A 25677-nucleotide genomic window follows, 5' to 3' on the forward strand; every position below is an offset into this window, starting at 1 on the left:
CGCTCCAAAGGCAGCTAGGCTGCCGCTCACAGAGGACGCGCTTCCCGGGAGCCTTAAAACCGCCTTGTCCGGGACGCTAAGCCGGAAGCCGTGCCGCCCGCTTCCGCGCGCCAGCCGGAAGTGCCTGCCACCCGAGGCAAAGGGGCTTCCTGTGGGTCATGCATGCGGTTCGGCATGGCGGCCCCCTTAGCCGGGAAGAAGATCGTGTTTGTCACGGGGAACGCCAAGAAGCTGGAGGAGGTGCCGGGAGGGCGCGGGAGGCCGACCAGTAGGCGGCTGGGGGGTAGCGTGTGGCAGGGCCCGCTGAGGATAGGGCGGAGAGAAGCGGTCTCCAGCTGGAGGGGGCACGGAGAGGCGGACCCGGGCGTGTGGAACGGGCTGGGCCTCGTGGAGTGAAACAGCCTTGTGTGCGGAGTGGGGCGGCCGGTGGTTGGCCTTGATAGAATGAAGGCGTTGACAGATCCGGGCTTGTGAGCTCGGGGTTGCGGGAGCCAAAGGAGTGCCGGGTCCATAGTACCTGTGCCAGTGGTCACCTATTAAGCTAGACCCCAAACCGTGCCTCTTGACACCCCTCCGGAGCTGATCCAGGCCGCCCTGCGGACCCAGGAGTGCCAGACAACGCGTGGGGCAGGCATCCAAACTGAGCCGTCCACGCCCCACCACGGTTCAGAAATGTGGTCCTCAGTCTCTCCAAGCCTGTTTCCTTCTCTGTGAAATGGGGATGGTTTGAGAGGTCTGTTTCACAAACCAGTTGGGTGGAGGAGTGAGAGAGGCAATGGATCCAGAGTTCCTGCCTCTGGGAATTTGTGGCTAGCTGTGAGGATTCTGCGGGTGGACGGATAGCCTTTGGCAGCAAGTAATAGGGACACCAGAAGTTTATATAAACCACCAGGTGACTTTTCCTAGTAATACAATGTTACAATGTGATGTCTCACAAGACTTGAGCCTCTCAAGGGCCTATCTAGTCCTTGTAGTTCTCTCTGGATGCTCATCCCTTTCCTGCTGGTGTTTTTCTGCTTCCTTCCCTCCTGCTGGAGGGGGCAGTGAGGCTTCTGCCATACATTAGCTCTGATTAGCTTTGCTTTGGTCAAGGGTTTGCCCCTGCTCAGTCAGCCATGGCCAAGGAGGTGAGTCATGGTGCAAGATTGGTGACATCCGCTATATATGTCTGAGGCAGACGAGTGGGATGCAGTCATTAGGGGCCTCTTCATTTGTCTGCAGTATAGAGAATGATAGCACTTTTGTACCAGTATAGGGTGTCCTACTCAGGAGCCAGAGCCCTGTGCTAATGAAAAGTTTGGGATCTTGAGGCCAGACCAGTCAAACAGACAAGTAGTGACACGCTGAACAGAGCACCATCACAAAGGAAATTCTGTTGTACAATTCTCAAAATATAAATATTTGTAGGGGCGCCTGGGTGGCGCAGTTGGTTAAGTGTCTAACTTTTGAGCTTGGCTCAGGTCATGATCTCACAGTTGGTGAGTTCGAGCCCTGCATCAGGCTGTGTGCTGATGGCATGGAACCTGCTTGGGATTCTGTCTCTCCCTCTCTCTGCCGCTCCCCAGCTTGTGCACTCTCTCTCTCAAAACAAATAAATAAACTTAAAAAAAAAAAAAGGAAAGAAAGTTCAAAATATACATGTTTGTGATCTAGTTAACATATACTTTATTAACGCATTAAAGGATTCAATCTAGCAGTATGTAGTTACCATACTTTTATTTTATTCATTTATTATTTTTTTAATGTTTATTTATTTTTGAGATAGAGAGTGACAGAGCACGAACGGGGGGGGGGGGGGTAGAGAGAAGGAGACACAGAATCCAAAGCAGGCTCCAGGCTCTGAGCTGTCAGCACAGAGCCCAACTCGGGGCTCAAACTCACTTAATCGTGAGATCATGACCTGCACTGAAGTTGGAGGCTTAACCGATTGAGCCACCCAGGCGCCCCTGTTACCATAATTTTAAAAGAGTATTGTAAATATTGTGAGATTCTGCTCTAGCTATAATGGAATATGACAACATGTGTGATTTTATTTTTTATTTTTAGAGAGAGAGTGAGCAGAAGAGAAGGCAGAGGGAGAGAATCCTAAGCAGGCTTCACACTTACTATGGAGCCTGATGCAGGGCTCAATCCCACAACCCTGGGATCATGACCTGAGCTGAAACGAATGGATGCTCAACCCCACGTGTGTGATTTTAATAGATTTAAAGGTCACAGGAACTGCTGACGCTGTTTTGGTTTTCTATATTCACAATTGGAAAAGATGCTAAATTTCAGCTAGGGAGTAGTGAAAATAAAAAGGTATTTTTTCCCATCCAGGTTTACAGGCTTCTTGAATTCTGGGTAACCCCCGATCGAGAACTGGAATAGGAGGCTAGGTAGAGTTGCAGGGAGCAGGGAGAAGGGGAGAGGGTATTCCGGGTAGCTGGTTAACATGAACAGAGAGACCTGAAGTAGGAGGGGTAGGAGGCTGAGCAGATGGGGAAGCTGACCTGCTGGAGTGGGGCCCTGAAGTCTGGAGTGAGGCTCATGGGCCTAATTTGGTAAGCCTGAGGGGACTGGCCCGAGAATTACCTGAAGAGAAAAGTGGACGACAGCTTGTGTAGTATGGGGAAATTGTTAACAAATGGTGATAAATGTTCTTTCATTTTGGAACAGGTCATTCAGATTCTGGGAGATAAGTTTCCGTGCACTTTGGTGGCACAGAAGATTGACCGTATGTCTCTGTTTTGTTTTATTTTTGAAAACTCGTTCCATTTCTCTGTCTCCCTGTGACCTGACTCTCTGTGTGTCTGTTTCTCCAATAAGTGCCAGAGTACCAGGGAGAGCCTGATGAGATTTCCATACAGAAGTGTCAGGAGGCAGCTCGCCAGGTGCTTGTTCCTCCCGTGTCCCATACTTGTTCCTCTTGTCCTGGGGGCTCCTGGGGGCTGTGCCTGCTGGGCTCAGGCAGAGAATAATAGGGTGGGCACAGTTGGTCAAAACTTCAGGGACCTGCCCAGGCCAGCTAGATTGGGGCCAATTAATGTTTCTTTCTTCTCAACATTGACTGCATAGTATCTCCCAGACCACCACACACACACACACACACACACACACTTCTCTCTCTGATTTTCAGATACATACATTCCAATCTCTACATTGTCCCCACACACATCTATCTACCGCTGCACTCACACATCTCTGTGGAATTGAGAAAGAGCACTTTATGAAGAGCCTGAGTGTGAATCTCAGCTTTCAGCTCTCCTGTTGCTGTGCCTGGAATAAGCTTTACAACCTGCCAAGTTTTTGGTGTTCCTATCTCTAAAGTGAAGATAAGAGATTACCCAAGGGCTGTTTCCTGTAGCTGTTTCCTGCTGCTACAGATCACAACTAGCTGTGTGTCTGGCCCCAGCCAGGGTGGCCTAGGAATTCAGGCTAGGGACAGGGCCTACTCCTGGTCACAGGTCTCAGGGCTCCATTTCCATGTGCTGCAGGTGCAGGGGCCCGTACTGGTGGAGGACACCTGTCTGTGCTTCAACGCCCTTGGGGGCCTCCCTGGCCCCTACATGTGAGTGCTCCCCTTGCAGGCGCCTGGCCACAAAACCCCCTCAACTTTGAAATGATTGGTTACCTAATACTGTGGGTCATTCACTGTCTTGGTGTCAGCACCAATATTTCACATTGTCTCGAGAAGGGATTAGGCATGGGGGAGAGGCATGCCTTTCTTTCTTTTGTAAAGTGTGAGAATGTGATTGTGTAAGTGGAGATGGGCAAGAGGAACCCACCCGCTGGAGAGGTACATTTGTGGCAGATCAATTTCAGGAAAAAGGAAATAAGGAAGTTGAGATCTGAAAATGGATTTCCTTAAAACTGTCCAGCGCCCTGGACACCCTCAGATGGTCCTTGTGTATCTCTAGGATACAAATACCCCGATTTGAATACCCTTGGCCGGGGTTGGAGGACATACGCACAGAAGTGCTTTTGCTGGGTTTTGGATATGTATATGCTGAACTTTTGGATCGCCAGTATGTCTGCCAGGGCAGCTGCACCTTACGTATGTTGCACCATACCCTCACCGGCGCTTATTAGGGCTTCAGTGTTTTGCAGTGTGGGGGATGTGAAGTGTTACCACATTTGGTTTTAGTTTGCATTTTTCTAATTACCAGTGAGGTTGAGGTCTTCATAGGTTTATTGATCTGTGCATTGCCTGTATGCCTCCATCCTTTTTCCTATTATTTCTCTTCATTTTGAATTGCGGCATTTTCTGCCCTGTCACGTGGCCGTCCCAGGGCTCTACTCCCTGGGGAGTGCAGCCCAGAGAAGATGGTAGGAAGCTCCAGCTGCTCCTGTTGTCTGATTCACCTTCGTTTCTCTTGCAGAAAGTGGTTTCTGGAGAAGTTAAAGCCTGAAGGTATTAATCTCCTTTATTATTCTCTTCTGTTATCTATTGGGAATTGAGAATCTGGAGGTGGTCCAGTGGAGGAATCCCAACTAGTAATCAGGAATCTCAGGTTCTAGCCCCCACCATGGAGCCTGTGTTCATCTGTTTCACTATCTATAAGGAGCAGCTGCCACTCTCCCTACACACACCCAGCTCCAGGGAGCTCTGAGAAGATGGGAGTGGGAGTGGGGGTGCTGTGAGTTTTGGAGACAAAGGGGCTGCAGTTTATTCTGGCTGAGAGGGCTGGCCCTATTGACTGCTGGCCTGTCCTTGCCTTAGCGAGGGCCTGGGCTGGGGGACTGGCCGCCCCTTGCATACCCTGTCACGTTGTGGGCCAAAATGTCCCCTCCTTAGGTGCCTTAAAAACACTTTATATTATGGAGCATTTCAAACATATACAGTAGTAGAATAGAATAATGAGCTCCATGTGCCCGTCACCCAATTTCCAGGGTTATAAGCATGGAACCTATCTGACGACATGTATAAGCTCCCCAAATTTGGTGGCTCCCCCGTCCAGGGACTCAGGGATGGGGAGTAAGGCTGGGAGCTGAGCTGCACAGCCATCACTGTATCCGCGCCCCCCCCCCCCCCACACAGGTCTCCACCAGCTCCTGGCTGGGTTTGAGGACAAGTCAGCCTATGCGCTCTGCACGTTTGCACTCAGCACCGGGGACCCCAGCGAGCCAGTGCGCCTGTTCAGGGGCCGGACCTCGGTGCGTACGAATAATAGTTCCCCCATGTGCCGCCAGAGGGTGCTGTGGCTTGAGCCAATGGCCCAGGGTCTAATGCAGGAGGGTGGTGGGAAGGGCCCTCCTGGCCAGTTAGTTCCCAGAGCTTTGCCCAGGCATGCCCCTGGGCATGACAACCTGAAGTGCTGTCAATCCCCAAATCTATTTGACCTCTGAGGCTGTTGTTTCTGGGATACACACAGTGGCTCATGGCTGTTGAGGCCTGGTATACCTAGAGCCCTGCACTGTGCGCCCTTCTAGGAAGCAGATATGGAACTGAAGGTGACAACACCCAGAGCTACATGGACAACCCCAGTTGCTTCCAGCTCAAGTCTTTTTATCCCACTGCTGAGGCTATAGCTTCCCTTGAGCATCTCACAGCCTTTCCAACTTTTCATGTTCCTGTGGAATCTTCTTCCCCTAGCTCATTCCTTCCTTGGCTGCCCTTGAACACACCCATGCCTGCCTAGCACACCCTGGGGTTCAGAAACACACCCCTGTGCTTCTCACAGGGTCCAGACCACCTTCTGGGCTGGCCTGCTCCCCCGACAGTGCGGCTGTTCATCCTTGTGTCGGGAGGATACATTCTGGCACATCACTCCTCTGCCAGTCCCTTCTTCTCATGATAAGATCCAGAGTCTCCTGTGGCCCACAGAGCCATACCCCAGAGGCTCCTCTGGGGGTTGCCCACAGACATCTCATCATGCCCTGCTGGTTACATTTTTTTTTTTTTTTTTAATTTTAGAGAGAGTGTGTGCAGGGGACAAGGGGCAGAGGGAGAGAGAGAATGTGTGCCCTGTTGTACAACAGATCTCTAGAACTTTTTCATCCTGCAAAATTGAAACTATACCCATTGAGCAAAAACTCCCCCTTTCCCCTCCCCACTGAACCCTGGCAACTGGTATTCCACTTTTGTTTCTAAGAGTTTGGCAACTTCAGGCCCCTCCTATAAGTGGAATCCTACGTACAGTATTTGTCTTTTTTGTGGCTGGCTTATTTCTTAGTATAATGTCCGTCATGGATCATTTGTGTTGTAGCATGTGACAGAATTCCTCCTTTTTATTGAGGCTGAATAATATCCATTGTATGTATATTCACATTTGTTTTGTCCATTTATCCATCGATGGGCGTTTCAATTGCCTCCACATTCGGCTATTGTGAATAATGCTGCTATGAACATGGGTGTGCAGATACCTCTTGAGATCTTGTGCTCAGTTCTCTTGGCCGAACAGAGCCAGGATTGCTGGATCATAATTGCTGGGAAAAATTAGTCGTAGTTGTCTGCTACTTTCACAGAAATGTTCTCTAGAAAATCAGAAGTATGAATGACTGCAGGCCCTGCTGATGGGGCTTGCTCCCTGGGGTCCCCGTTCCCTATTTCCTGTTGTCTCCGCAGCTCTGGCTGCTTCACGCACTTTGTTGCTGGCCAGCCTCTGCTTTCGCTGAGGTGGCTTTGTTTCTTCTGGTTTTGTTCTCACTCGAGCTTTCTAAACCCAGTCACGTTGTCTTCTCTGCAACGCCCGTGCCAAGCCCTTCCCCATCTTGGGTCCTGACACCGGCTGTGTCTACCACCTGGAGTGTTCTTGCCCAGCACTTGTATGTGGCTAAAGTGTCTCCTCATGGAGTTCCTCATCTAGGTTACTGCATGCTGTTGTTCTTGAGCCCAGCTTCCTGTCTGTTCCCTCAAAGGCACTTTGCATTTGGTAATCGTTAATCTGTTGACTGGTGGAAAGCCTGTTTTGCGTAAGAGACCCATTCTATGAGGGTAAGGCTGGGCCTGCTATTACCCCAGTGCTGAGAACACTACCTGCCCCACCATTCGTGGTGTGGGTGAGGTTCAGAGTGGTCAGCTGTGGGCCTTGGTCACATAGCTCCCCACTAGCGGTAGCAGAATTTGCCTTTGGTCTGAACAGTTTGGCAGTTATGGCTACTGGCTCATCCTCATCCTCTACCGCTTCCCTTGTATTTATTTTTTTTTAAGTTTATTTACTTTGAGAGAGAGAGAGAAAGACCAAGAGAGCAAGTAGAGGAGGAGGAGAGGGAGAGGGAGAGGGAGGATCTGAAGCTGTAAGCACAGAGCCTTACGCAAGGCTCAAACTCCTGAACTGTGAAATCACAACTCCAGCAGAAACCTAGATGGATGCTTCACTGACTGAGCCACGCAGGCACCGCTTCCCTTGTATTTTTAAGATTACTATTATTGTTATTATTTTTAAGTTTTTAAATTTATTTTGAGAGAGACAGAGCACGAGCAGGGAAGGGGCAGAAAGAGAGGGAGAGAATCTCCAACAGGCTTCACGCTTTCAGTGTAGAGCCCGGTGCGGGGCTCGAGCTCACAAACCGTGAGATTGTGATCTGAGCCGAAATCAAGAATCCGAAATCAAGAGCTTAACTGACTGAGCCACCAGGAGCCCCTTATTATTTTTTAACTTTTACGGCAACATGACAGCTCATGATGCTGAGTTAAATTGTTGTTTGTTAACATTTTTCTGTTGGAATTTGCCTATTACAGCCAGTATTTACTGAACTCATTTGTGTATTGGACACTGTGCTAAGTGATTTCTGTTTCTTCATTTAATTATTAGGGCCTCCTTTGTATTTTGAGAAATGCAGCAATTTATTTCACTTAGCATAATAAAAATGAGCGCCTGGGTGGCTCAGTTGGTCAAGCATCCAATTCCTGATTTCAGCTCAGGTCATGATTTCACTATTGTGAGATCGAGCCCCACGTCAAGGGACAGTGCAGAGCCTGCTTGGGATTCTCTCTCTCCCTCTCTCTACCTCTCTCTATCACTAAAAATAAAACATTTGTTTAAAAAAATTGAGTAGCAGGCCGAGGGCTTCTTTGCATAGTTTGGCACCTTATAACTTCTATTAAGAGAAAATGTTTTCTGTCAGTTTTTCCAAGTTGACTTTCTTCTTTATTGAGGTCACAGTTTGTGAAAGCTAGGGAGGGCAGGTGGCCCCAGGGGTATCAGTGTATCTGTGGGCTCAAGTTTGTCATTCTTCCGTGTGTGTGTGTGTGTGTGAGAGAGAGAGAGAGAGCGAGAGAGAGAGAGAGAGAGCGAGAGAGAGAGAGAAGGGAGAGCTGCCCCACTGCATATTATTTGTGTATTCAGCAAACATTTGCAGGTACCATGGACCCCTTGAAACCATATCTTTTGAGTAAATGGGGCTTAACCAAACTGAACTCACACTGGCTACTACCCTTCTCCTAGTGCATCTCCTCTATGGCCAGTGACATACCTGTCCCTCCCTTTTGTCTGGCAGGGCCGGATTGTGGTGCCCCGAGGCTGCCGGGACTTCGGCTGGGATCCTTGTTTTCAGCCTGATGGATACGAGCAGACGTAAGGAGCTCCATTTTCTCCCAGGGATGTGGGGTCAGGATAGCCACAGTCTGGGTTGGGTCAGCGCCCCGCCTCAGTGCAGGCACGCGGGCACGGGCGGGGCCAGGCCACGGGCTGCAGTTCCAGCTGAAGGCAGCTCCGCTGGGGTGGACTCAAGGAATCCGAGTGGGCCAGTCTCCAGCGTAGGGGCAGCCGGGCGGAGCTGGGAGTCCTGGGCGCCCGGGCTCCAGCTCGCCATGGAGCAGCTGCAGGACTGCAGTGCTTTCCCCTTTCCGCCCTGACAGTTCTGTGGGATGATTTGACTTCCCTATCTGGTTTGGAAAAGCGTTAATATTTACAGCCTCTGGTGGGCACTGCATGAAACCCCCACGGTGCCAAGCGTTCTCAGTGTGTCACGGGAACCCACCCCCTTTATTTACACTGGACATGTTGGCCATTATTGGAATCAAGTGTTCCAGGCTAGAGGGGCCCTTAGGGAGTGTGGCCTGGGGCCTCACAATAGCCAAACAGGGCTGAGGACAACATGAAGCCCCACCGTCCAAGAATGCAAGAGACAGAAATGCTCTATGTCCGCTCTGTTCAATCCAACACGTGGTTAGGGTGACTGAGGTACTGAAATTATTTTTACTCCATTGTGGTAGATTTCAATTCAAATGGCTGCTTGTGGCTAGTGGCCACATAGCGGACAGCATGACTCTGAAGTACCCAAGAGGGGTGTGGGATTCTCACCTCACTAGAGTCCTGATGTGGAGGAGTGGCCACTGGCCGGCTGTCCCGTGCCACCCCCGCAGTACATGAGAGGAGACTGTCGTATTTGCTCTGTCAGGCCCCACTGCTTCCTGTCAACAGATGACAAAGCTGATCAAATATGCAGCTTATCCCCCAGTCCCTGGCTTCCCTTAATGACTTTTGGACAGTAGAGCAAATCTAACATCTTTCCGCACTCATTAATATGGGTTTCCAGCTACAGGGGAATTTAAAAATCTCTCCAGTTTTTTAACAAATTAACCCTGGCTGTCAGGAGCTGGTGGCCCCGCCACCCTTTCCTAGTGACTCCTTGAGCTTGGGGTTCCGGGGCAGGTGAGGGATGAACACCCCCTGAATCCAGCCTCCTCTGAACTGCTGCTGTTGCCCCTTAGGTATGCAGAGATGCCCAAAGCTGAGAAGAACACCATCTCCCATCGCTTCCGGGCCCTGCTTGAGCTGCAGAAATACTTTGGCAGCCTGAGTCCTCCGGTAGCCGGTGACAGTCGCCCTGGCGGGGGATCTGGGGAAGGCTAGCCCGAACCTCCCCCATCAGGCACCCCTCCAAGTACTTCCTTCAGGGTTCCCACTTGCTAGGGGTGTTGAGACCACCTCACCAGCCCTGCTTGGAGGAGCAGCTGGCTCTGCTTGGAGAAACTTTGGGCAGGGACACCATTTTCTTGCCCTCGGGGATTCAGTGGTCCCTCCTGCAGCCCCTGGCTTAGGATCCTAAAAGGACCTTGGATGTTATCCTGGCCACATCAGGATGGAGGTTTCGGGAAGAACCACACAAATAGCCCTAGATGTGTAAAAAATGCAACAAGTAAGTGTACTGGAAGACGCTTGTCTCGAAAATAAACGATACGTCCATTTTGAAACCTGCCCTGGGCAGTTGTCTGTCTCCCGAGTCCCTTTTGGCAGGAGCAGGAAACCTCTCAGGTTGGGGGTGATGGTGGGACAAGGGCGGCAGCTGAGGGTGTTGGAGTAGTGCATCTTTCCTTTCGTTCTTGAAGTCTCTGATCACAAGCTGATCTTTTCTTGGCCAGATCCACACCGCCCACCCACCCATTGTGGGATGCCACCACCCAGCTGGCCTCCATGGTGTTTGCTGGGTTGGGGGCAGGCAGTGCAGAATGTTGAGTGCTTTTGCAGTATTTCACTATGGCATTAGAGCAGCCAAAGTGTTGGTTTATGATTATAATGCCAAGTTCATTTGTATGGCAGGGGAGCAGGGTGGAATCTTGACCCCAGTGGGATGACATGACATGGTTCAGCCTGGGGCCTCCAAGCTTTTCGGGAAGCTTGTCTCAGCTGCCCCAGGTCCTCGCTGTGACCCAATGAAGCCATTTTCTGGACGGGACTTTAAGGGGCCTGGGGTGGCTCCCTTTCCTTCCCTGCAGGTTTCTCTGATAAGGAGGAGGTGCCCACCCTGAGGATATTCAGAAAAGCCTGTTGTGTGCAATGGGGGAGGGGAGAACATAATGCTGGGAGTCCCTCCCGGGCTTATTTCTTTGCTCACAGGCAGCTCTGGAGAATGTCACTTCCAGTCACTGTTCCTCAGTCCTGGCAGCATGGCCCAGGGCCTGAGTTTAACTGTTGTTTCCTCCCTGAAACTGCATCATTGTGTGTGGGTGAGGACAGAACAGCATTCCTTTGCTTCCCACTTGCCTGTGAGGCTCAGCTGGGTTATCTCCAGGAAGTGCCAGGGCCAGACCCAGCCTTCTCTAGTTGTCTCCTTGGTAGTGAGTGACGTCTGACTGGGCTCAGGCATGGGGTACTGGGGACCTGTCTGCTCCTGGCCTGGTGATTCTGGATAAGGCCCTACCTGCAGGGGACACCTAGGCCCCTGGGGAGGGGGCCCCAAAGGATCATGAGCCACATGGATGGAGTGGGGACCTGGGGCTTAGGGCAGGGCAGCCCTCTGTGCTTGCTACTCAACTCTTAAAGTGATGTCCTGGGTCCACAGGACACTGTCCCCCTTTGTTAACCTTGAGCTACCCATCGCCGCACACAGCGCCGTGAGTGTTCGGACCCACGCCACGTGCCCAGGAGCAGTCGCGCAGTTGGAAGATGGGTCTTGATTGTGCTCGGTCCCCATTCCTCCAGTCAGCGCGCCAGGGGATACACCTCTCCCGCTCCGCCGTCCAGCCAGCCAGGGCAGGGTCATTGTTGCCAGTTACAAGTGGAAGATACCATCTCACCGTCGGGTTGCATTTCTCAGGTACCCAAGGGCATTGTCGCCGCCTGTTACCGTTTGGGTGCCCCCCCGCGCAGGTTTGCCTCTTTTCTATTGGGGGTTGGGAGTCGTGGTCTTTTTTTGTTGGTTGGCAGAAATTCTTAGCATATCTAGTTATTATTTAGAGGTAGCAGATGTCTCCCTTGGTCTGTGGTGTATTTGTCAAGCCAAAGTCCTGTAAGGTGTGTGATGGGGTCCGTGAGCCAGTTGCTCTACCACTGCCGGTGCCCCCGATATGGCCAGAGTCTCAGATCTGTATTCCCTGCTGCCGCCATGGACTCTGGCCAACCACCAAATGACCAAGCCAGAAACACGGCACCTTCTCCCCTCCGGCAAACCAATCCCTGCATCCTGCCATTTGGATTCTTCCCACTTCAGTTCATCCCCACTCTCAGGGCCCTGGTGCAAAGTGCAGCCCCTGCCCCCCCCCCCCCCCGTACCCCTACCCCCCGACGTATAAAATCTGTACCCACTCAGCAGAGGGGACACGTTGCAACTGCAGCTCTGACCTACGTGCGCCTGTTTTTCAATCTGTTGGGCTGCTCTGCAGCTGCCTCTGGGAACCCAGGCTCACGGCCATCAGCCCTGCTCTCTCCTCCACCAGCCATGGCCCTTCACTGGCCCCGAGGGCCCTCCTCAGGGCCCTCGCACATGCTGTTCCCAGAATACTTCCCCTGCAGTTTCCTGGCAACACAGCAGCACCGAGGCCTGGACCTTCCGCATTTCCCTGTTGGACCAGCATCCACTGTGCGGGGTCGGAGGGGACAGTCCACAGATGGCGCTCCACAAACACCGGTCCTTTTCATTCCACCTCCCCTTCACATTCTTTTATTCTCAGGTGGCCTTCTGAGGCCGGGGCAGGGTGGGACAACAGAGATGGAAGCGTAGAAACGGGAGCTTTATTCTCTAATGTGCACACAGCAAATTCCTTATACAATCAAGGAAATGGTTTCTCTTTCAGACATCTGACTCTTTTATCAAAAGAAAATCCGGCTTTAGTTCCACTCTGGGCAGAAGTTGTCCTGAGCAGTGTTACTGACCCAAGCGAAAGGCTAATGGGGACAGGGATGGGCACACGCCACAGAACCCCCCCCCCCCCCACCACCTTGATGCCCAGATGTCCTAGGCCTGTTGGGACAGCTGGGAGGGAGTGCAGCACAGAGGAACACCCCAAAAGACACCCGTACCTCTCCCCACATGGCTACAGTCAGCCTGGGAAGAGCCAGAGGGACAGGTGAATGGGACACGGCCAGGGCCTCAGTGTTCAGCATCCATGACGTCCAGGTACTTGGCTTCAATGATTCGGGGCAGCAGGTTGTAGCTGCGGGGACAGCGAACAGACCGCAAGATGAGCACTGGGTCAGAGAGGAGAAGGCGGAGGCTACTCCCCGCAACCCCCCACGGGGCCAGGCTGGGCCCCTCTGGCCCACCGCCCACCCTAACCCATTGTCTCCCACCCAGCGGGGTCTCTGCTGCCTCTGCCCGCCGTCCCGTACCGGATGGGGATCATGACGATCATGATGAGGGGGAAGATCATCTTCATGTAGGGCAGGTTGCTCATGCCAAAGGCACAGAGCAGCAGCAGCTGCACGACCTGCAGGCCCGTGAAGTAGTGGATCTTCCGCTGGGGCACCCTCCGGATGTAGTGGGTGGGCGGGTACGAGGTCTGCGGGGCGGGGCGGCAGGGGCCGGGTGTGGGCAGGTCTGGAACTGGACCTCCCTCCCCCACCCCTCATTCTCCAGGCCGGACACTCACCTGGTCCTTGAGCAGCAGGGCCACGCGCTCAAAGAGCTGGTTGCCGTCAATGGAGGTGAGCGCGATGTAGAGGAAGAGGCCGTAGAGCACCGGCTTGGGGATCCACTGCAGGGGGAAGGGCAGCAGCAGGAGGGAGAAGCCCACCAGGATGCTGGCACCCAGCGTAGTCAGCCGTGTCTCCTTCACATTCACGATCCTGTGCGGTCCCAGAGCGCCAGATCACCTCCGGCCCTGGTGTGCGGGGCATGCCGCCCCCCCACCCCCGCCTCAGGTCACACGTGGGGCCCTGGGCTCTTTCACTTCTGGGGCCCTAGTCTCCTGAGCCGTATCCCTTCCTAGGTCACAGGTGGCCCAGGGTTACCCCCACCTCAGGGTCCACATGACTTGCCTCCGGCCTCCAGGGACCACTCTCACACTCACGTCTCGTAAATGTGCCCGTTCTCCACACGCTCCTCCACCATGGCCAATGCCCGCACGTGCAGTGGGGAGTGGGGGTAGGCGGCATGGATCCAGGGCAGCCCAAACAGAGACAGCCCACTGTTGATGATGGCGATGAGCAGGAGGTCCCAGTGGTAGGCGGTGCCCTTGACCAGCCTGCAGCGGACAGGGGCACGTGTGGCGGGACACCCGTGGCCCCTCGGAGGGCCGGGCACGCACTCGCCCCTCCCCACCCAGCCCCGCAAACCTGTTCTCTGGGGCATTAGCCAAGGCAGCCACCAGGTTCTGCTCAATGAAGAAGAGCAAGGAGAGCAGGAAGCCCAGGCCCATGGCACTGGTGACGGCGCCCAGGGACAGGGAGTGCATCTCGGCTACCTCAAACAGGCTCTTGCTGGGGTTGTAGCAGAACTGGCTCACTGCAGCAGGGTACATACAGGCCCCTGCTCAAGCCTGCAGCCCCGAGGAGCAAGCCCACCCCACCGCGGCCCCTGCCTGAGCCCAACTCACTTTTAATTTCCCGGAAGCCGTAGGAGCAGATGAGGGAGAAGGTGAGCACCGAGATGGGCAAGGCACAGTCTGACAGGATCTCCCTCATGTAGGGGTGTAGGTAGGGGCTGGGGATGCAGGTGGGTGTATGAGTGCGGCCTGGGGCCGGTGCCTCCTTCCCCTCACCCCGAGGCCCCCCTCACCTCTTCTTGAACTGGTAGAGGGTGTAGCTCAGCCACAGCGTGCCCAGCATGATCAGGAGGCTCAGTACAGCAGTCTCCCGGCCCGGGTGCTCATTACCAGGGCCGCTTACGGAGGTGAACTCCAGGGGGCTCGCCAGGAGGCTGGTGTTGAGGGCGGTGTGGAGGCTGGTGTTGAGGCTGGTGTTGAGGGTGGTGCCGAGGTCCAGCAGGCTCACCATAGAAGTGCTGTCTTCATGGTGGTTCCCAAAGTTGTCATAGTAGTACTTCTGGAAGACTGTGGACACAGGCCAGCAGGCCTCAGCCATTGGGGCTCTGGGAGACTGAGGCCCAGCTTCCTCCTGGATGTGGGGCGGAGGGGGCCCTGAGGGGAGAAAAGACTTCTAGGGGCAGGGGGGAAGGGAGGGGACTGCCTTTCTCAGTCAGCCAGGACCCCCTTGACCTGCCTGTCCACCCCCCACCCCCATCTCTGACAGTGGCTCACGCATGGCCCGGCGCCTCTGATCCTGCCTGAGGCAGCCCGGTCACCCTCCATTACATGGGGCAGCTGCTCTCTGCTAGTCACAGGTCCCCAGAGCACCCTGGACTGTGGCAGTAGCCTCAGCTTGCAGGCTGCTTGGCTGTCCTGGTCACAGCCCACAGTCCCCCTGCTCAACTGAGCTCCCCCTGCAGCAGGTAGCCACCAGCTAGACACTCACTTTTAACCATGCCCTTGACAGCATCCAGCATGAACGTGATGGAAATGAACAGGGCAATGATCTCTTCTGTTGACCTGCCAGGGGGTGATAATGCCTCAGCAAATGGGGGTGAGTTGTCAGGAGGCCACAGGGTAGGCTTCCCTGAGCCTCTGCACAGCCCCCCAATCCTCCTGCCATGGAGACCAGGGTCGCATGCTTCTCTCCTGGGGCAGTGATGTGGTGGGGGCACCCCATCCACTGCAGAGCTACAGGACCTCAGAGGCCAGCGTGGAGGCTGACCAAGCTCCCCGGCTTTGGTCGCCCTCCTGCTTGAGGGTCCCAGCAGCTCGGGGAAGGCTGTCACCTCTTGAAGAGACTCATGAGCAGGCTGAGGTTGAAGAGGGAATAAAGCGCGAGAAAGAAACTGTTCCACAGGCCCGTCCACGCGTAGAAGGTGTTGAAGTCCAGATCGTAGTCGTCACAGATGCCAGAAATTACTGCAGGCAGCAGGGCAGGGGTGGGAGGTCAGGGCCAGGCTGGGGCCAGGGACCGTGGGAACCACCTTCCCACCGGAAGGGCCACTGCACCTTGGATGTAGAGGGCCAGGGGTGCAGTGGTCAGCAGTACCACCAGCGGCTGCCCAGAGAAGAGTGCGTACAAGAGGCCTCCAATGCTCTGCCCTGCTATGGTTTTCTGCACATCTGAGAAGTGGGGGAAGGGGAGGTCAGGCAGATGCCGCAGTGCTCGGCCCCCTGCCACACCCTCACCGGCCTCCAGCCCCTCACCGATGGCCCCGTTCGTGTTCTCATCGTTGAGGGACCCAAAAGCGATGGTAGGCAGGAGGCAGGCAAAGTAGAGGAACAGGGTGGTGGTGATGTATTTGCCCACAGCCTTATTTTTGCCGATAATGCCTGGGAATGGGACAGGACAGAAAGTGTGTTGGGGATGCAAGACAGGCACATGTATCGTCCTGGGACCTAAGCCATAGGCTGAGCTCTCGGGGGGACGACAGGGCCACCTACCGTCAGTGAAGTCCAGTGGGTACACAGGGAATCTGCGGGCAATGTCCTCCCGGATGCCCTTCCCCATAGGGAGAAAGTCCTTGTGCTTCGGGGGCTGGGCAAGAGGACAGATGTCCGTCAGCCCTGAGGCCCATGCCACAGGCCACTCGCCCACGCCCTCCTCTCCCCTGTACCTGTGGGGATTTGTGTATGCTGATGGAGTTCATGTAACCCTTTGTCCCGATGGATGAACGCTGCCTCTCCATGGTGAGCAGCTGTCTCTGATGCACCAGAGCCTCCTTGAATTCTTCCTCCGTGCGGGTGTTCAGGAGCTTCTGGCGGAAGGTGATGTCCAAGAACATGGTGGCGAATGTGCGCCCCACCTCAGCTGCAGTCTTGGTGCTTTTCTGGGGGCAGAGGACAGGAGAATCACATCTGCAGCTCGAGAGCGGGGGGCACCCTGCCCTGCCCATCACTGACAGCCCGAAGCATGTGGCAAGTGCTCCCCACTGTGAGCTGGCAGCAAGTTTTGTCCCCCAAAGGTCAAGTGTTAGTGGACTCTACCATGATTCCCACCAGGTCAGCAGATCACTAGAACCACAGGCAGTCTCAGAACTTCCTTTAAAAACTCATGAGTGGGGCGCCTGGGCGGCTCGTTCGGTTAAGCGTCCGACTTCGGCTCAGGGCATGATCTCGCGGTTTGTGAGTTCGAGCCCCGCATCGGGCTCTGTGCTGACAGCTCAGAGCCTGGAGCCTGCTTCGGACTCTGTGTCTCCCTCTCTCTCTCTACCTCTCCCCTGCTCATGCTCTGTCTCTCAAAAATAAATAAACATTAAAAAAAATTAAAAACAAACACCTCATGAGTTCTCATAAACTGAGGCAGTGGTATTGTCCCAAGGAACACAAATCTGTATAATCGTGGATGATGAAATCACAGCGATGGAGAAGAATGTTCACCCAGCTCCGTCTCACTAGTGGTATTTGTACAGCTCGTAGGTATCTATGTACATACGTATGTATGTAGGTTCGATGCCCAGCGCAGAGCCCAATGTGTGGCTTGAACTCCCAACCTTGAGATCGACACCTGAGCTGACATCAAGAGTTGGACACTTAACCAACTGAGCCACCCAGGTGCCTCTGGTTTATTTGATTTTCAGAGGGGCTCCAGGCCTGTCAAGCCTTCCCCTTTCCTGACTAAAGTCAACTTTGTCCATGAACTTAGGGCCCAGCCTCTACCATGGCAACCTGTCCCCTGAGAGCAGTATCTGCCCCTCCATGCTGCCCCAAAGCAGTAGTCCCAGGGCCGGCCAGCCCACACTCTGCTCCCTTTAGCTTTAGAACAGTCTTGTTCTCCCGAGGAGGAGCCAGGCGTCGGGCTGGTTGGCCTGTCACGAGGCACCAGTCTAGCCGCTCAGCCCTGGGGATACTGTCTCTTCCACTGCTCTGGCCACCTGGCCAGCTGTTGCCCTCTCTGACCCATGAGCTGCCCACTTCCCTAAATTCTCTTTCCCTCTCACCAGCAGAGTAGCATTCGGGGAGGCTCACAGCACGTCTGTGAAATTGCTGGGGGGCACCCGCTTTTCCTACAGAAAGCCTACGGAGGAGGGCCATGCCAAACTTGAGTCTGTACCAGAGGCAAGGGCAGAATCATCAAGAAGCTAGTGGAAGTTGAAGCATGAAGGCCCTTCTCAGTCCTGGGCAGCAGCCTTAGCCGTTTTCTATTTGATTTGGAAATCTTTTTCCTTGAGGGACTCCTGGGTGGCTCAGTTAAGCATCTGACTCTTGATTTCGGCTCGGGTCATGATGTTGAGATTACTGAAATCGAGCCCCACGTTGGGCTCCATGCCGACAGTGTGGAGCCTGCTTGGGATTCTCTCTCTCTTCGCCCCTCCCCTGTGCATGCTCGCTCACTCTCTCTCTCTCAAAATAAATAAATAAACATTTAAAAAAATCATTTTCCTTGAAAAAAGACTCCTCGAACTATATCAGCCTCAGCTCCCACAAAAGCAAGGTGCCCCTGACCAGGGGGGTGTACGGCCCAGGCAGAAGCGGGGATCCTTGGCCAGCAAATCACAAAAGCGACCAACTGAAAGAAGGACTGGGGTGGGGGGAGGCCAATGACAAGCTCCCGTATTTGAGGGATACGAATTTTAACAAGTATCTCTTTTCAGTCAAGAAGGAAATACAACTTCCTGGGCAACGTCTGGGGGAAATTAGGGCTTGACGAGGACCTAGCAAGGACGCTTCAGAGAAACTCAGTAGGGCGGATGTGACGGACAGTGTGAGCATGAGCCCCGGACTGTGGGGTTCTCCGGCACATGGAAGAGATGCCTCCAAGAAGAGGGCCAGGTAACCTGGAGCCTTCCTTCCCAGGAGCCACCGCGAGACCCCCTACTCACCATCTTGGGCGGGGCCAGCACCAGGATGACGAATCGCACCTCACACGAGTTCTCCCCCCAGTTCTGTGGGCGAACCAGCCGGCTGATGCACACGTGCCGCTTCTGCAGGGCCTTGGAGGTACAGCTGCCGGGGTGGGGAGGGCACGCAGCACACAGTTAGTTGCCACCTTGGGAGCCGGGCTCCCGGAACCCCTAACTCTGACCCCCCCAGTGACCTCTCTTAGGGAGAGAAAGAGACCAAACGGGACAGAGTGCCCCCACCCTCTACCCTCAGAGCCGGGGGTGGTCAGGCTGAGCCGCGGGGAGGCCGGCTGTGGTGTCCTGGCAACTCACATGATGCAGATCCAGGACTGCTGGTATTGCACCCCTGTGGCCGTGGCAGTGACCCCTTGGATGGTGTCTGACAGCAGGTGGGCTGAGGCCGGAGTGAAAGGGGTAAGAGGGTCTGCCAGCCCGCCTCCCTGACCGCCCCTGCCCAGTTGGGCAGCTGGGCCTCACCTTTACCCTCCATGGGAGCCCCGGCATCCGTGAAGAGCATGGCCATGAACAGGCGCAAATTGCAGTCGGGCTCGGTGTTGTGGGGGTCGTGGGCTAAGCGGGACAGCATGGCCCGCAGCACATCATCCAGCGAGGTAGCCGTCTCGTTCAGGATGATGCTGGCCCGTGCCAGGAAGCCGTCGAGGTCCCGGTGTGCGCGTACCTCTTCCTCAAAGTTCTTTAACTTCAGGTACTGTGGGGACCCCCACGCACAGAACCACGGAGGCCCGTGAGTGCGATCCGCCGTCGCCCCCTGGGCCCTCTCCTCTGTGCTGGTCCCCTGGCTGCCCCTGCCCACCGAGACCAACACCCCTTCCAAGAGGGACAGCCCGGCACGGCGGGCCCCCGCAGCCAGGCCGAGGGCCGGTGTGAGACCCCTGTTGAGTGTGACGGGGAGCAGCCACCTCCCCCCACCCCACCCCCCCCCTTCGATCAGTGGCCCAGGACCAAGTGTCCCCTGTCCTGCAGACGGGCCACTCACCTTGCGGGAGGTGTGTAGGAGCCCGCAGCCGCCCGGCGACTCACTCTCGGCTAGAGGAAAGCGGGAGGGCTCAGGGGGCCGCCCCGCTTCCTCGGGACTCTTGGCGGAGCGCGGCCGTGTCTGCCCGCTCCCCGGTGCCCTGCCCTCCCCCAGCCTGGCCCTGCTACGACCCCCATACCAGCCTGGGCGGGCTGCACCTCCAGGTTGACGTTGACAAAAAAACGGATGCTCTCGCCAGACACAATGGAGGAGGTGACCGTGTCGAAGGCCTCATCACCCAGGTTCTCCTCACGGGTTTCCGAGGCATCGTCCATGTCACACTTGAGGTAGCCTAGAGGCCCAACCACCACCGAGAGAGACCCCCCCAGAGAGGACCCGGCTGTCAGTGCTACACACGCCAGAGGGAGGGACTCCGGGCCCGAGGAGCAGGGGCCCCTAGGCTGTCCCACTTGGTGCACTCTCCGTGAACGCTGAGGGAGGCCTCCTGTAGGCCTGGGAGGCAGACTATCTAGTCCCCGCCCAGCCCCAATCAAAGTATGGCAGCCAGCTGGCGGCCCGACCCAACTGCTTTCTCCAACATTCTTCAGCTGCGGGGAACCAGGGCCCTGCACTGCTCTGACCCATGTGTATCCTTCAGCTAGAGAAAAGTATGGTCATTTCGCAAACTCTGGGCCAGGCACCTGGTGCAATGATGCAGGCAAGACTGGCCCCTGCCCTCTTAGAACCCCCAGATTACAGGACCTAGACCTGTCTGGCTCTCTAGGTGGGACCCAAGGGAAGCCGGAACTGCTGCGGCAGCCAGCCCCCTCCTCACCTTACTGGCACAGGGTTTTAGGGCGCTTCTTTCGGGGAGGGCATGTGGGTCGAAGCATCAAGGCTGAGAGACCCGGTCCAGACACCAGACAAGGCCCAGGAAGCAGGGGAGCCAGAGATACAGTCAGGGACTGACAGAGAAGGGGACCCCCCCCCAGGAGAGACCCAATGGAGGGCAACAGGGGTGTCGTGGCACCTTGGGACTCCCAGTGCAGAGCCTGGTCTTAGTGCCTACAACTGCTCACAGCCCACACCCGCTTCCGGGTGACACGCGAGTGTTCCACTCTTGCTCCTCAAGACCTCTGGGATGACAGTTGGGGCCAGCTCTGCTACCCCTGCCCTGACCCCTGGTCCCTCAGGCCCGGTCCTACCCCCCACTTCTGATCTCACTCCTGAGGCCAGTTGGCCAACGCCCCAGGCATGCCGGGGCCTGTCCTACGAGCAGAGGGCTCCCCTCCCCAGAGGGCCTTCTTCAAGGCTCAGAGGAAGCCTCCCCTTTCGGCAAGTCCTCCTAGGTCCCTGCCGGCACCCCTTCCTGACTGCCCTGTTCCCCTGTGGTTCACCACGTGCGAGTGCTCCAGAAAAGGGGCTCTTGTAGCCCAGACCCCACCAATGCCTGACAAACACCTGTGCTGGGACGGGGAAGGGTCAGCAGCACGCCTACACCTGCCAGGCAGTGACTCACCCTGACTCACTTCCACTCTAGCCCGTCAGTTTCCTCTGCACATCCCAGGCCCCGTTCCCCCCAGTGTCCTGTGCTCAGCCTGGGCCCTTTTGGGCAGGAGGTGCTAGGCCTTCCCTAGGAGGGCCCCCTAGCTCTAGGTCTACACTGTACTCAGAGCCCAGAGTCAAAAAATGTCCTTCCCTCCTTTGTTATGGAGTTCACGTCCATGAAAAACTCCTTCCTCCCCAGTCCCGGGCCTGTTTTGCTTAGACTATCTGGCTCCCCAGCCCCAACCTGCCCTAATCTCCCTTCTGTCACCCCCATCAGCACCCATTATTTCTGGGCACTGCACCATCATGCTGTCCCCTTCTCCCCTACTCTGGGTTCTACCTAGGACCTGCCCAGCTGATACTACCCAGTCCCTGAGACACTCCTAGGAGGCCATGTCCCCACCTATAAGCTGAACCACACACCTAACCTGCCTACCAACAGCCTGGCACATGCAATCACCATGCCCTGGGGACCCTGGGTAAGAGCATATCATCGCTCCACCCTATCCAAGCACTGTCCCACTGAACAACCCTCTGATGGCCAGGCCAGCCCCCCAGGTCTGGGCACAGGAGAGCCCAGAGACGTGGAGAGCGGGAGAGCTGGTCTGAAGGAAGCAGCAAAGCTGAAGCCCAGAAAGGTTAGGTTACATTTTGTTAGAGGGACAATGGCAGCCCTTGCCTCACAGGGCTGGGCGGGGACTGAGGGATGTGGGCAGATACAACATGGCCTAACCAGAGCATTCCAACAGTGAACCAAGGGCGCTCATCTACATAGCCCAAGAGGGGGAACCGCCTGCCTTCCCAGATCCACGAGACCACCAGAGAGCCTGTCAGCGTCCGAGGCAGTGTTAGCTGCCCCCTCCACCTTACCACGATCTCCCGGAGGAGAGGATCTAAAAGCATCCAGCACCAACAGAGGGCCACAGATGGGTGATCAATGCCATGGGTGCCCCAGTGGAGGAACTAGGTCTCTTGTGACTTTTGACCAAGGAGCTCTCTTAGACACCCCCTCCCTCCCCCCCCCCACCCCCCCCACAGATGTACTCACCTACTACATCCTCAACGAATCCATTCTGGGACATTTCGGAAGAGGACTCTGCAAGGGAAACCCAAGAGTTGTTACCAGCTACACGAACGAGCCCTGGACAGTGTCCCGTGTCCAACTGCTCCCCACCCCACACCAACTCTGCTGACTCCTTACCCCTTCCCAGGTACCCAACCCAAGCCAACCTGGGGACAAAGAGTGTAGGGGGTAGTACTAGGCAGGAGCCCCTTAAGAGGAAGCCAAGCCTGTTTGTTATTCTTCAGCCAATCTGCTAGGGTCTGCCCAGGTGGGAAAGGGGAAATGTTCTTAGCATGTTTCCTCTAGGAGTTTAACAGTACCCTCGCGGGATTCGCTGCTTTTGCTACTCAGCACAGGCCGCCGAGACTGTTGGGAGGGGGCCCGTCCCTCCACCCTCCTTGTAGCAGCCGGCCTCCCTGGCCTCCCGCTCGCGCTGTTTCGCGGCCAAGCCCAGCACCTGGGCGGGGGCCTTCCTGGCGGCACATCGCGGCGCCTCCTACTCTTTCTTCGCACCCAGGGGCCATCAACACCTATCACACGTGCAGTCGCCCCCAACCGCACACGCCTGGGGTCACCGGGGGGCGACATGGCAACGGCCTCCTCCCCTCTGTGCCCCCCCACGTCCCGGCCCTCCTGGGAGGCGGAGCCGTTGGTCCTCCAAGGAGAAGGCGCGGGGCGGGGGGTTGCGCGGGGGAAGGGGGCTCTGTGCGCGCTCACCGCACAGGGCCCCGGATGGTCCCGGCTGTTTGTGCCGCTCTGTGCGAGGAAGGAAGCGACAGGAGGGGCCGCGTGCATGAGAGGAAAGCGCTTCCAGACTCGGAGACCCTGGGGGCCGGGGGGGGGGGCGGGGGCAGGATGCGGACGGACGCGCGGGACGGGAGCGGGGTCTGCATCCAGAAGGGAGGGGCGGGGGCAGTAAAGCTAGCATCCGAGGCCGCAGGGATGGCCAGAGGACTAGGGTGACGAGGGTTTGGAAGGGTGGGGGTGGTGCACACCTTACTCCCATATCGGGAGCCCCAAGTTCAGGTAAATAGTCCTACAAGCCCCAGGCTGGCCCTCAGGTATCAGAGCCGCGACGTAAAGAGTGCTGCGGTCTCACAGGGGACAGTCGGAGGCCCCGGGATCCCCCAGAATGGGCAGGCTTCTCCGCAGCGCCGGGGGCGAGAAGGTGTCCCTGGCAGAACGTAACCAGAGGTGGCAGCGTGCCCGCTGGGAAGAGGCCGGCGCTCGGGGTGCTAGGGACTCCACAGTTCCGTCCCAACTGCTTCCACGCCCCCACCCCTCCACTGGTTCAAAGACTAAGAATTTCAAGCCTGCAATAGAGCATTAAATCAAGCGCGCAGTGTCCACGAGGCCCCCTGGGCTTCCCTCCACCACCCGCGTAATCCCCCGGGCTCGGGCTCGGGCTCGGGCTCGCACTCCCCCTCGGGCCGAACTCACACCTGACCCCCCAGGGCTGGGAAGCCTCCACGACCCCCTCGCCCACCGTGGCCCGGGGCCTGTGCAAGCCGGCGGCATCCGCGTTCTCCCCGGTGCTCCGACGGCTCCGCATCCCTTCCTAGCAGCCCTTTGCGGCGGAGACCGAACGGCCCTCCCGCCGCGCCCCTGCCGCGCCCGCCGGCTCCGCCGGCTCAGGCACCCACCGCATGGCTGGAGATGGAACAGGCGCCGGGTGGCCGCGGCCATGGCCCGGCGGTAGGCCGCCGGACGGCTGCACACACGCGCGCACGCCCGGACTCCTCACCCGGGATCTCCGGGACCCCGAATTTGGCATTTCGGGCGGGCCAGCGGCGGGAGCCGGCGACACACCCCCGCGCCGCGTCTGGGTCCTAATGCCGCTCCACGCCCCGCCCTGGTGCCGCCCTGGGCGGGGTCCCGTCCGCCCGCCCCGCGCCCTCACCCGCGCTCCTGCCAGTCCCCAGCAGGCTGTTCCCGGGAGCCCGGGGCAACTCAGCCAGAACGTGTAGATCGGGCTTCTTCGAGCCCGTGTGCCCTCCCAGGCGTTGCCGGATTAGGAGCTGGGCGGGGCTGGGAAGTTTCTGGGAAGAAGCTCGACGGGCCCAGGGACCCACGGTGTTGTGCCTCTGTGGCGGGTCGTGGGAGGGCTTCTCCACAGTCGGCTTTATGCACGCTGCCGGCCCCCGCCCCACCCTCGGCAGGGGGCCTCGTCGGGGCCCAGCCCGCCAGCTGCCCCGCCCCCTCCATTCATCCCGGTCGCTCGAGCGGTAAACCCTCCTTCTCCTCCTCCAGGAAGCGCACCCCGACTAACTAGAAGGGCCGGCGCGCGTTCCCTGGGCTACGCCCTAGTCCGCAAGGGCCAGCGGCGCTCCGGGTTCGGCGGCGTCGGATTTACTTTCTGCGCGCCTCGCGGTTCCTCTTCTGGCCTCGTCGCATCCCCAGCAGTCTCTTGGGTCAAGGTCTTGACTCGTGGCTTCTATTCTTCCATTATTCGAGGTGGCCCTGCCGTCCGGTTTTCCTTCCCGAACAGGAGGGAGCCCGACCTGGGGACGTACATCCGCCAGCGCCTGGTCTTCTGAGAGTCGAGTGTGTGTGAGTGTGTGTGTGTGTGTGTGTGTGTGTGCGCGCGGGTGCGTTTGTGTAGGGAGGCGGTGTTGCGCACAGGCAGGCCCGTGTGCGCTGCCACAGGTTAGGCAAATCCAGCCCATACGATGAATCCCTGGCTTGATCCTCGGTGGCTTCTCAGCAAACGATTCTACAGCCCTTGCACCCCACTTTGACTCAGGAACTCTCCCCACCACAGTGTTTACCCCATCTCTTCACACTCCGGCTGCCAACCCGAGGACTAGCAGCGACGACCCCCCCCCCCCGCCCCGCCCCAACCCCCGCCCAGCCTCCTGCTGGAAATGAGTCCTCAGCCACGGTCCCCCAGGCATGGAAGAGAGGGGGCCGGGCAAGCAGAGTGTGAGCCCACCTCTGCGGAGGGGTTGCTCTGAAGCCCCCAAGGGCTCCTGGTGCATTGGGGGAGCCCATGTCACAGACCGGGTAAGCCGGGCGGCCGGTTTCCCCTCCCAACAAGACAGTATGCATTGGGAGGGAAGCCATGAGGGCATTCCTCTGCACATGAATGGCCCCGGAGTCGGGAGGGCTCTGAGCACCCTGCTCCTTACTACCAGAGGAGACGCTGAAATCTACCAGACTCAGGACTGGCTGGGGGCTGGCTGCATGTTTTCTGTGGGGCTGAGCAGGGCCTGGGAGGATAGACACAGGGTATTCCTGGGGAACCCCTGCACTCCACCCATGGGATCTTCTTTAGCTAGACCCTCAGCCTATTTTACCGACTTCCAGAGTCCTACAGGTGGAGAATGGAGGTTGAGGAGGAGCTGAAGGACAGATAGGCTGACTGCCCAGAGAATAAGGCTGGATGGGGTGGGTGGGTGCCAGGGTTGGACCCCTGAAAAGCCACCCATTTTGGCCCCTGTCTGGGAATGCTTAGGCTTCTGCATCTGTCTCCCTGTGTCAGCAACAGCTCCCAAACACCCAGACCTTCCAACCCACCTTCCAGGAAGCCACCCTGGATTGGAGGGGCAACCTCCTCCTGGATCTGGGACCTCACCACTTGGCTCACTGAGGAAGCAGGAGCCCACAGCCAAGGCCTCCCTCAGGGGTGGATGGA

The 25677-nt window shown here is 56.7% G+C and overlaps 2 protein-coding genes across 11 annotated transcripts; one reads left to right on the forward strand and one right to left on the reverse strand.

Annotated features, from left to right (window-relative positions):
• Positions 1–89: 89 nt before the first annotated feature.
• On the forward strand, positions 90–10124 carry ITPA (inosine triphosphatase). Of its 2 annotated transcripts, XM_042980814.1 has the most exons (8): positions 90–240; positions 2659–2716; positions 2809–2873; positions 3477–3550; positions 4362–4393; positions 5021–5136; positions 8422–8498; positions 9638–10124. In XM_042980814.1, exons 1-8 carry the CDS (start codon positions 163–165, stop codon positions 9777–9779), a joined length of 642 nt encoding a protein of 213 aa, XP_042836748.1. In that variant the 5' UTR covers positions 90–162; the 3' UTR covers positions 9780–10124. The 2 variants fall into 2 exon arrangements, with proteins under 2 accessions (XP_042836748.1, XP_042836749.1); XM_042980815.1 differs by lacking the exons at positions 90–240; positions 2809–2873 and adding an exon at positions 2091–2543.
• Positions 10125–12357: 2233 nt separating this feature from the next.
• Positions 12358–23758, reverse strand: SLC4A11 (solute carrier family 4 member 11). 9 transcript variants are annotated; one of them, XM_042980819.1, is made up of 20 exons: positions 23687–23758; positions 22029–22076; positions 19632–19784; positions 19454–19503; positions 18934–19165; positions 18769–18850; positions 18436–18559; positions 16231–16443; positions 16058–16151; positions 15821–15946; positions 15623–15736; positions 15400–15532; positions 15057–15130; positions 14362–14635; positions 14180–14286; positions 13920–14088; positions 13655–13828; positions 13235–13430; positions 12975–13144; positions 12358–12799 (listed from the first exon to the last, which is right to left on the reverse strand). In XM_042980819.1, exons 1-20 carry the CDS (start codon positions 23727–23729, stop codon positions 12736–12738), a joined length of 2640 nt encoding a protein of 879 aa, XP_042836753.1. In that variant the 5' UTR covers positions 23730–23758; the 3' UTR covers positions 12358–12735. The 9 variants fall into 9 exon arrangements, with proteins under 9 accessions (XP_042836753.1, XP_042836750.1, XP_042836755.1 ...); XM_042980816.1 differs by lacking the exon at positions 23687–23758 and adding an exon at positions 22364–22720; XM_042980821.1 differs by lacking the exon at positions 23687–23758 and adding an exon at positions 22609–22697.
• Between the last annotated feature and the right edge of the window lie 1919 nt (positions 23759–25677).

This window comes from Panthera tigris, chromosome A3 (genome assembly GCF_018350195.1).
Source record: "Panthera tigris isolate Pti1 chromosome A3, P.tigris_Pti1_mat1.1, whole genome shotgun sequence".
Lineage (NCBI taxonomy): Eukaryota > Metazoa > Chordata > Mammalia > Carnivora > Felidae > Panthera > Panthera tigris.